General features: G+C 53.8%; 1 protein-coding gene across 1 annotated transcript; it reads right to left on the bottom strand.

Annotated features, from left to right (window-relative positions):
- Positions 1-6,906: 6,906 nt before the first annotated feature.
- On the bottom strand, positions 6,907-11,137 carry MTFP1 (mitochondrial fission process 1). The gene is made up of 5 exons (XM_037052509.1): positions 10,503-11,137; positions 9,484-9,816; positions 8,583-8,710; positions 7,960-8,192; positions 6,907-7,079 (listed from the first exon to the last, which is right to left on the bottom strand). Exons 2-5 carry the CDS (start codon positions 9,548-9,550, stop codon positions 7,007-7,009), a joined length of 501 nt encoding a protein of 166 aa, XP_036908404.1. The 5' UTR covers positions 9,551-9,816; positions 10,503-11,137; the 3' UTR covers positions 6,907-7,006.
- Positions 11,138-11,238: the final 101 nt, after the last annotated feature.

The following is an 11,238-nucleotide window of genomic DNA, read 5'->3' as shown; positions in this document are numbered from 1 at the left end:
GTAGGGGACACATGAGAGGCAACCGCACATCGATGTTTCTCTCCCACTTTTTCTCCTTCCCGTCCCCTCTTTCTAAAAATAAATAAATAAAATATTTCATAAAAAGAACTATGAGGAATTTTGGTTGGAGATGTATCTAATTTTTTATATCTAGTCCTTATGTAGTTGATTTACATAAAGAGTAGAAGTTTTTTTTAAAAGGTACATCTTCATAGTGTATCTTTGTGAAGCTGAATGGAAGTAGGGAGCAGCTAATTCACGGATGTGCATGGCGGGAAGGAGCGTCCCTGGGCAGATTTCAGCACCTTGGACAGGAACAGAGTCCTGGAGGGGATGAACTCTCCTGGAGAGACTCAGGCAACCGCCCCCCCCCCCCCCAGATTTGCGNCCGCCCCCCCCCCCCCCCCCCCCGATTTCCGGCAGTGGCTGCCCCCCTGGGTAGGTGAGAGATGCTTCCAGAAGGCTCTGTCTGACTCAGGGTGCACAGCTCCCCCCCCCATTTCTCCCACTCTCATTTCTTTTCCTTGGAACACACAGCTTACATTTTCAGCAATTAAAGAAACTTTCTTGGAAGCAAAGGAAGTCATATCTCACTCTAGCCAGCTGCCTGGCACTAATAATAAAAAATCACAGCTATCTCTTAGTGAGTGCTCTCTATGTGCCACACCCACTGCCAAATGCTTTGTGAGTTTAGCTCATTTACTCACGCCTCACTGGAGGCTGTTCCTCGTGCCACCTTATGGATAAGGAAACTGAGGCTCAGAGAAAGGAAGTCACACAGCCAACATCACACAGCTGTTAAGTAGTAGACCAGAAAGCCCAAGGGTTTTGGGTGTGTTGTTTTTTCTTTACTCAAAGACATTGCTTTGAATTTCCCCACAACAGCATCTCCCTAAGGCCCTACTTTTACAAAGAAGGAGAAGAGGAATGACTTGTTTGTCCTAGGTCTTCCAGGAGAAGTGTCTTAGATGTCACCTTCTCCAATCCCAGTGTGTGGGCAGAGGAGGTGCTGTGCCCGTTGGACAGCTGAAGCAATGGAGACACATGATGCTGAAGGCACTTGTCCAAGGAAACTCACAAATGAGTAGGCTGGGCTTGCGCTGTGAAGCCCAGCATCCTGCTCCTCTTCACGTGGCCCTGGAAAGCTCAACCCCTTGACATCCACCTGAACTCTGTGACTGGGGGAGACACCAGGGCTTTCAGGGCTTTCTTGCTGCAAGTTAGAGACACAGAGATGCTGGCTTGAGCCCCAGGTCCTGACACAACTCTTGGACTCACAGGGGTGGTGAGTCCAGCTCCTGCAGCAGCCTGGGCCAGGTGGGGTGGGTGGGGTGACTTATTCACCAGGGGGCTCACCTGGCGCATTCTTGGCAGGTGGAGGCTCAGCTCAGAGGCAGGGTGGGCTGGGGAGGATTCTCACTCACCACCCTGACTTCCAAGGGAGTCCCATTACCCAGACTTTACCTAACAGCAAGACTAGAGCAACCCATGGAAGCCACCCTAGGAAAAACATTGCCTGCCACCCACAGGCCTCCTTAAATTGGCCCAGAGGAGGCTGGGGAAGAAACAATCCTTACCTGGAGCCCACAGGTGAGTCTAGGGTATGGCTGAGCTGGGCCCAGGCCACATACTTCCCCATTCCCCACTGTAACCCCCACCTACCTACAATGCCTCCTGACTTTACAAAAGGCTCCCAAGTCCTCCTCACTCACATAGGATTTAATAAGGATAGTAATAGTTGATGCCAATGGAAGGCTCACTGCACAGGGGACCTACTTTTTTCATCTGTAGGATGATAATGGTGGCATTATATAGGCTCTTACAGAGGTTGCATAACATCTTGCTTATCAAAATGTCTGGCACAGAATAAGAGCCCCATTCATGTGCTCTGTGGGTGTCATTTCATAACTCTGTCCACGGGAGGGAGGACGTGATGGCGGAGGGTGCTGTACGGCAAGATGGTTCTGCCTGGGAGAGGATGCCATAGAGGGTTCACGGAGCAGGTACCATGAGCGCTGACCTTGAAGGCTGGGAACAGAGGGAAGTGGGTGTGGAGAGGGCATTCCTGGCAGATGGCATGGCCTGAGCAAAGGCACGGAGGCTGGATGTGCAGGGCACATCCAGGGAATGGCAAGGGGTCAGTGGAAGCAAGGGTGTAGGTGCAGGGATGTGCTGTATGAGAGGCGAGCCTCCAAGGCTGGGAGGCTGTGAATGCCAGGCCCAGGTGTTCAGATGGGATGCTGGGGGCTGTCGGGAGTCAGGGGAGGCATTGGAACACTTGGGGAGATTCAGCCACTCAGCAGGCTCAGACCAGAAGGATGTTCTTTTGCGCGCCGGGCACTGAAGGAGATCCCAAGAGTTTAGTTTGTACAAGTAAGACTGTGATGATTGTCCTCAGGGTGCATATCTCATAATCATCCAATTATTTCCTCTGAATAAACTCTTCGAGGTGGAATCCCTGAACCATGCAATTGGTATACTTTATATCCGGGTTTGCCCTCAGATGGAACAGTCAGTTGTTTGCCATTGAGGTGACACCTCTTGCCTCATTAAGAACAGCCAGTGTTTGTGGAGCTCCCTCCATGAATCGTCTGCTCTGGCTGAAAGGCTTGTGAGCTATTTCTCCTATAATCCTCACAGCGGGTTCAAGAGGTCGGTACTGAGAGTTGGACATGAGGAAACCGGGGCTCAGAGAGACCAGGCAACCTGTCCGTGGTCATGCAGCCCGTGCGGTGGCTTTTCCCCTGACTGTGTAGAGAGCTGTGGGCTGCAGGCAGTAGTGGGGAATCAGTTCCTGGCTGGGGGAAGTTGAGGCGAGGTGGTAGGAAGGCCAAGGGATGTGGGGTGTTTTGGGTGAGATTGGGCCAGTGACGCCGACTCCAGGAAACAAGGCCCTAGCGATGATGTAGATGCTAGGAGTAAATAAACCACATCACAGGAAGCACTTAGCACAGGACCTGGCACATACTAGGAGCGGTTCATTGATACTGCTCTGACTAACCCTGGAGACAGTTTGAACCAGCCCACAGAGGCACATTGGGAGGTGCTGCCACCTTGTGGTGATACTGAGCATCGCATGAAAATGGCCACTAGGGGATCTAACTCTCAGCTTGCTGTGGGACAAAGACCTGGGGGTAGGAAAAGGCACATCCCCCCACCCCCACCCCACCCCCACCCCGCCCCGGCCTCACCAGTCCCAGCAGAGGTCTGCTGCATCCTCCCAGGCCATGCAGGAAGTGTTGCATTGGAGGGAACCCAAAGGAGGCTTCCAAGCCAGTCCTAGGGATCAGAGGCTAACTTTGGGTGAACTGAGGAAGGAGTGGGCTGTAGTCGGGAGGGTGGGTGCATGTGCAGGAAGGGGTGGGAGAAGGCTGGAAGGGAATGTCCCAGTTGGAGGGAACAGTGTATGAAAAATCCCAGTCAAGAGAATGGCCAGACCCAAAGAACCCCAAAGGGAAGAATAGCTGCAATAAAAGTTGGGGGTGGGAGGCAAGGGTGAGGTTGTCCAGATTATGAAGGGCTCTGCAAGGCGCCACGAGGAGTATGGACTCGGTTCTGAACATTTTAAGAAGTCGTTGGTCAGATAAAGAAGCTTGGAGTGAGGCAAGCCAGAGGCTGCTGCCCTCATCCAGGCCTGGAGGGGACAGATAGGAGATGCGGTGGCAGAGAAGTGGGGACAGAAGCTACTGGAGCGAGAGGGAGTAGCCAAGAAAGAGAGACAAGGGTCTGAACCCAAATATCAGGTGCCGGGGTAGCAGCCACAGGTGGGAGGAAACCTGGAGCAAGGGATCCGGACAAGCAGGGACTGCAGCCCCGGCCACTTCCGCTTCTTTCTCCCCGGCTGCACTGGGAGCGAGGAGAGCAGGCCAGGGCTGTCTTATCTGTAGCCCTATGGGCTGTGAGGCCTCTGCCATGCCACCTGCCCTCTCTGACCCTTAGAATATGGGGTCTGGAAAGGGAGATGGTGCTACTGACAACCCCCTTTGTTAACAGGAGGGCCAGAGTGGCGGTGTGCTGGTGAATGTTTGACCACTGGCTGCCTGGGGCAGGAGACCCTGACGTGTCGGTCTCTGCGGTGTAAATACTCCCTCCATGTCCTGTTTCAAGCTACCGAAGTGAAGTCGGAGCACCGAGTTGAGAAGTGAGACACAGCAGCACACTAATAATAGGGCCTTTCCACCAAGCACACAGGAGGTGTAAATAACCTCAAGAGCATAGATTATTGTAAAGTCTAGACACATAATTAGGAAGGAATAAGTTTTGAGCACTTACTTGTTTTGAGCACAAGTGCTTATTTTGAGCACTTGTTTGTTTTGTTTGCTTGTTTGTTTTTTATTGACAGATAATTGACATATAGCATTATACAGGGCCCAGCACAAATAATGCCCCTTTTATTACAAAACCTTTTATTACAAAATCATAAGCACGTAATTCGGTAACATAACAATAGCACACTCAAGCACACCACCACAGGACATTGTAAGTGAAATGTTCAAGTTAAAACTATGAATTATTACACCCATATTATTACCCTGCCAACCACACTCAGGTGGGCGTTACTTCTGCTGGGCCCTGCATAGCTGCGGTTGTGTAACATGATTTGATATTTGTACACAGTTTGAAATGATCACTACGACAAATCTAATTAACATCCATCACTACATATGGTAAAGATTTTTTTCCTGTGATGAGAACCTTTTACAAGCATTGTTTCTAGTATTTCAATCTGAGTTTATGTTGTTACTTTTTAATAATGGCTGTATTTAACCACCAGCTCACAAAACCCCTGCCCAAGTTAACCATGGGCTCTAGGGGCTGTGGCTCCGCTCTCATTGGCCCACAGCAAGGGAATGGGAAAGGGAACCTCCAGATGGACCCAGGTCTTCGGCATCCTGAAGAGGCCCAACCCCTGCCCGAGGGGGCTGCTGGGTCTCTGAGCAAACATTAAGGAACAGAGAAGCACCCCGAGCCCAGTACCCCTCCTCAGGCCACAGGTTTGTTCGCCTGCTGCCCAGAAACCTCCCCTAATGTGCCCCCCTAACCAACCACGGCATCCCCACAATGGAGCAGGGAGTGGGACAAGGTGTGTGTGTTTGAAGGCAGGTGGGGGAAGTCTCGCCCTGCCACAGACTGACCAAAGACCTTATTCCCACCAGCCTGGCCTTATTCTAGCTGACCAAAGACCTTATTCCCACTAGCCTGGCCTGAGAAGGCCTGCAAGCCCCTGTATGTGCCAGGCCCCAGGAGTTTCTTATAGGGCAGGGCCAAGGGTGGGGCGGCCAAGGCCAGAGGGGCCCGTAGTATGGCAGAGCTGAAGGGCAACCCAGGAGGGGGCATAAGGGCTACTTCTGAAGGAAACTCAGGGTTGACCAAGAGGAAAGGATTTCCAGCTGAGGAATGTGAGGGGTGGGGAGGGACTCTGAGGGCAGGTGATGAAAAGGCACACAAGGCTGAGAGCTTAAACTGTGCCCAAGAGCAAAGAAGCCTGACTGGCCTGGGCAGCTTCCAGCTTTAGGGGGCGCTTTGAGGGTGGAAGAGATAAGTGAACCAGGAGTGCTGGCAGGACCCGGACGTCATAGGGATGCAGGTGTGGGTGTGGCCCTGGGGGGAGATGCTGCCGAATTGGAGAGGGGTGTGGGAGGAGGCAGAGAGAAGGCTGAGAAGTGAGGGGTGCTCAGAGCATTTACGAGCCAGGGAAGCAGCTGGAAACTGGGCAGAGGAGGTCTCGGGGAACTTGGGAATGGGATCCTGCCAGTGTGGGAAGAGAAGGGCAGCAGAGAAAGGCCCACCCCATCCCTTCAGGGACCCCAGCTCTGGGGAAGGCCTCCAGACTCACCCTGCAGATGCAGACACCCCAACAGGAGGAGCCCAAACCCCTGAGTCCCCACCCTGTCTCACCAGCGGTATCCCACGGCCCACAGTCCCTGTAAGTCCCTACCCAGGTGTAGGTGGCCTCTTGCGGGGTGGGGTTAGCCCACTGGGCTGTACCTAGGCTGTGACGGGGAGAGCCAGGACCTTGGCCAGAACTGAGTTTTGCCTGGGTCAAACTTTCAAGGGGGTGTGGGGAAGCAGATAAGTGGGGTGGGCAGGCAGGCCCTGGGTCACTCCTTTTCTCCAGCACTCTTGCGTTCCTTCACAGGAGTCCCATGTGATACTCCTGGGGGCTATCTTCATCTCAGGCACCTTCAAGCTCAGGTGGTATATGCCCAACAGGCTCCCCTACCAAAGGCGTGGGTGCTTAAGGAAGCTCACAGAAAGAGGGCAATGCCTTCCTTGAAAGAGTTTGCAGCACTAAGGCTGGACACCCAGGCATCTGCAGGGGAGCCCTGGTGGGCGGGGAAGGACCAGAAGGCCCAGTGCTGGCCACTGTGAGTGACACCTGGACCGAGGAGTCAGCCTCCACCCCTGAGGGCCCTCTGCCCTGCTCTCCACCACCACATTCCTGCTCATCCCCAACAGAAAAGAAGAAAACTCAACTTCTTGAGGATTTATTGGACTGGGGCCGTTCTGCCTTTCAGGCCTCAGCAGCCCCTGCTCTAGAGATGGGCTGGCCAGAAGATCAGTCCTCAGGGTCCCCGCTGCCGCACACCTGTGTTCTCCCAGCACCTGCTGCTCCTCCGTCCAGCCACGCCGCCGTGGGGTGACTTGGCTGAGCTTCTGGGAGTCCTGAGTGCCCAGTTGGCCAAGTGATCTTGGCCACATTCCTTATCCTCCATGGGAGGGTGTTACCTTCCTGGCAAAAGACAGGGCTGGGCCCACCCAGGGGTCTTCCCTTCTCAGTATCACAAGTTCCATGGAGGCAGACAGGGGTCAGGTCCTGCCCCTGTCTGAGTCGCTGCGGCTGATGCTCCCTGAGGCCTTTGTCTCCGTGTTCATGCAGCTCGAACCCACTCAGGTGCCAGGGCTTTGGACCCCAGGGAGCCAAGCATCGCATTCCCTGGCAGGAGGAGGAGGGTAGAACAAAGCAGGGAATGGTTGAACCCCCAGGTCAGGTACCAGGGTGGGGTCAGGAGGAGCTGGGCTTCTCCACTGAGGGGTAGAGCTTGCGCAGGCTGGAGTCCAGGAGGAAGTCCACTGACCTGCGGGACAATGAAGGGTGATGAGCAGGTGACCAAGGGGTGCTAATGGGGGAATGGGAGGCAGGAGGTTGGGGAAGGGACTCTCCAGATACAGGGCACAAGTGCCATCCAAGTGACAGCTATCACCTTCTTCTTTATTCAGTGGGGATAACTGAGGCACAGAGAGGGTAAAAGAGTCACTCAGGGCCTCAGGGTCAGCTACGTTCCCTTGGAGAAAGACTCCTCCTCCCGCTCCATATTAGTCTGGTTCCATCTATGGTCTTAAGAGCAGTCACATGACCCAAGCCTGGCCAGTCGGAAAAGTGAAACTGGCTCCAGGGTGAGCACCCAGTCTACAACGGACCAATGACAGCCTTCCCTGGGATTTTTGCTGTCACTATTGAGAAGATTCCTATGGGCTTTCTAAGCCGGTGGGATGGCAGCTGCTAAGGGCCACCTCAGCTCCTACGAGGGGAAAGTGAATAAAGCCAACACGGGGCAGGGCAGAGAACAGGCTACTGGGATGAGGAGATGCAGAGCCCTAATGACATCATTTGGGTGCCTGGATTCAGCCACGCCTGAAAGCAGCATAACAACTTCTCAGTTCCACAAAACACTTCTGCCACTACAATCCTCCAGGGTGCACCTTCTCTGGCCTGCTTTGGTTGTGTCATAATTCTAAGTTGCTTTTTTTCCTGGGAATTTACTTGTTCTGTATCCTGTACCCTCCAGGCAACCCCTGCCTTTACTGCCAAAGCACCTGCCAGGTCACATGCCTCTGGAGCCAGGTGCCAGCCCTCCCTCTGCTATTCTTCTGTGCAAAGTGAGTACACCCCATGCCGCTCGGGGCGCATCTCCACCCACGTAGTGAATGCTCCCCGAGGCTGGAAGCAGCGCCCACCTGTCAATGGGGTGGATGATGACGGGGATGACCAGCAGTCCCAGTGCAGTGGTCGTCCACTTGCGGACAGCCAGAGGCCAACGGGTGGCAGTGCCCAGGACATAGAGAGAGGCTGCACACACCCGGTTGATGGTGAAACCTGGGATGGCCACAGAGGCCAGAGCCTGCCACACGAAGGTGTCCACCACCGCCACGGTCACCCTGGTGCTGCGGCTTGCTTCAGGGTTTGGCACCTGCAGGGCACAAGAGAAACTTAACCCAGGAGGGGCAGAGTCAGGAAACCCTGTGGACAAGCAGCACGAGGCTGGACCAGGAAGAGGGAATTGGGCGAGGGGCAGGGACAGACCACACTAGTATTTCCTTCTGGACTGTACCATATTTAGGGCTGGGGGTAGACTTGCCCACATCCGGGACTAGGTTATAAACTATGTCAGACACAGGGCTGGGGGGTGGGGTTCCCTATCCAACAAACAGGTCTCGGGTAGGGGCTGCACCAGGCGAGGTTATGGGAACTGGACTGTCCACATGCTTTAACCACAGTGATTTTATCACATGCAAGGCTGTGGACTAAACCATGAGGGGAATGGACTGGGGTGGGGTGTTGAGGACAGAGTAACACTCACATCTCCTGCCTTCTTGCCCTTGTCAATGGCATCAGCCAGTACGTAGGAGCTGGACACACCGTAGCTCAGCCACACCACAGCTGTTGGCACCATGGAACGGAAGGCCTCCCCAACCTCATTGGCGTAGCCTGATCAGTGGAGAGGACATTTAATCCTGGGGCCCATGGATTGTTCCAAAATGAGGCACTCCAGTGAGCTGGTTCTAGTCCCAGCTGCTAAACAGAAGCTGGATGACCTTAGACAAGTGATTTTATCTCTCTGGGCCTGTTTTCCAGCCTATAAAATGGCACCCATGGTGCTCACTTCAACTTTAGGGCCATCATGGGAAAGCTGAGTACAGTCACTGTTATCTCTCACTCACTCCCACTCCTAATCTGGATTCTAGACACATCTGCACTAATGGGGGTACAGGCAGTGGCAGTGACTGACCAAGGGCAGCTCCAATGACCAGGCACTCGCCTGCACCAGGCCTTTCTGTGCCTTATCTCATTCTACCCTTGCAATTACCACCTGATGAGAGCCCTGTGTTCATTACTTTTTGCCAACAAGGAAACTGAGGCTCGGACAGCCAGTGAAAAGCTGGGATAGATGAGATACTCTGACTCCACAGCCAGGGCCCAGGCATGCCTGGAAGGCAACCTGCTCACTCCATTCCTCCAAGCAGGGTCTGAGCTTCCACCTGGGAGACAGGGCCAGCAGAGACTCCAAGCACAAGGCTCCGCCGACCAGAGCTGGGTGACCTTTGGCAAATCCCTAGCCCTCTCTGAGCTCAATTTCTAGACTGGGCAGAATAAAAACTAAAATCCTCCCACCTTCTCTGAGACCCGAACCGGAGTCCGACAACCCCTACTTCCCCAGCTACGTGGTGGGGCTGTCGCCCTGCCGCTCGCCCCGCTCTCACCTAAGTATCGCACCCACGTGTCCCGGAAAAGGTCGCGCTCCGCTCCCCGAGGGGGTGACTCGGTCATAGCGCCTCTGCTGCGGCCCAGGCCGCTGCAGCCGGTCTTGCCGCCGCTGCCACCTCGGCTTCTACCTGGAGCTCCTGTCCAACGCCGCAGGACCGATAGAAGGTCCCAGACTGAAGGTCAGGTAGTGCAGTCCCCCACCAGCAGGGAGCGTCTGTAAATTCCCCTGCGCACAGAAGCCCCTCTCACAGGCTTGAGTTTGACAGATAAATTTCCTTCACGTTTTTTCGGCGGTTGAGAGATTGGCACGATCCTCTTCCCAGGACTGACTATAGTTTGAAAGCCAAAGAGGCTGGCGTTCAAACGTTGTATGCTACACTTCACAGCTACACTTCATCGTTGTGTGACCTCAAGTTTCTGTACTCGGAGCCTCGCTTTATTCGTTTCTTAAATGGGGCACACGACATCGTTTCCTCTTGGCATGATGAGTATTACATGTCATCATTTATTGGGTTTATTTATGGCCAGATCTTTGGCCAAAGAAGAACAGCTACAGACTTTACCAGCTAAAGATTCTAGACAGGTTACTTAAACTCTCCCATCAGCCCGTGACCCTCCATTTTACAGACGAGGAAATCAAGGTACAGAAAGGATGGGTCCCTTTCCCAGGTCATACAGCTGCTAAGTGGTGAAGCTGGGGTTGGCCTCAGCTCCTCCGCTCTTAAAACGAGCTCAGTGAATGAGCCTGGGGGAGTGAACGGGGAGCACCCTGGCGAGGTGGATGACCCTTCCCGACAGATGTCATGTTAGATGAGCAAGCACTGGGCCTAAACTGTATCGCTATGCCCCTAAGATCCTCTTGGGACAGGACCTTGAATGAATGAATGAGAGGCCAGAGAAACAGGGGGTATCAGCGCACAAAGACACGGCCACTAAAGACAGGCAGTCCTGGGTTCCAGCGGTGGCGCCTATGAGCTGTTAGCCATCTCGGAAAAAATGAGTAGCCGACACTTACCGAGTGCTCTCACTTGTACCAGGCTTTTTCCATTGTATTATTTCCTTGAATATTTGCAATAACCCAAGGTGGTAAACACAGAGTTGTATGCTAACCCAGTAGGCGTTCATTAAAGAATTAACTTTTATTTTCATTAAATAAAATCGGAAAACATGAAGACCACTGACTCCCTATTGAGGTTCTCATTTTCAGCCCTGGGTGTCGCTGCCTCTGTAGGGTCATCCGCAGCCCAGTTAGAGGTGGCACCTTTCCGGAAGCTGGGCTCCAGGCTCAAAGACATCCTCAGCCCCTGAAACACTGGCAGTGCGGGCGCGGAATTAGGAGACGGTCCCTAACACCACGTGATTGTTGCTCCCCCGCCTCCCTCCCTCAGAAGGCCCACCGAGAGCTGAGCGTTTTCGTTAGACCCGCACGTGTCCCAGCGCAAAACCCATCCGGCGCACTCTCAGTAGCCCGAGTGGGGCGGAGCCTCCGCCCTGATTGTGAAGGCTGCCAGGAGTATCCTTAGTGCCCGTAACAAAGATGGCGAAAGACAGCCCACCAGCCAGGCCAATCAGAAAGCAAGTTGGTCGTTGGGCTCCGAGGGAAAGTGTACACTGCGTAAGAGTAGCGTACGGTTTCTGCGCATGTGTCCCACCAGTAGCAGACACGCTTTGCTGGGCTTCTGAAGCAGATATTTAGGGTTCTGGGTTTTGAGTAGCGAGCAGTGATGCGGTAGGCATTGACTTGCACTCTC

This window comes from Sturnira hondurensis, unplaced genomic scaffold (genome assembly GCF_014824575.4).
Source record: "Sturnira hondurensis isolate 20B ecotype Veracruz unplaced genomic scaffold, ASM1482457v3 Scaffold0007406, whole genome shotgun sequence".
Classification (NCBI taxonomy): domain Eukaryota; kingdom Metazoa; phylum Chordata; class Mammalia; order Chiroptera; family Phyllostomidae; genus Sturnira; species Sturnira hondurensis.
This window is presented reverse-complemented; position numbering and strand designations above follow the sequence as displayed.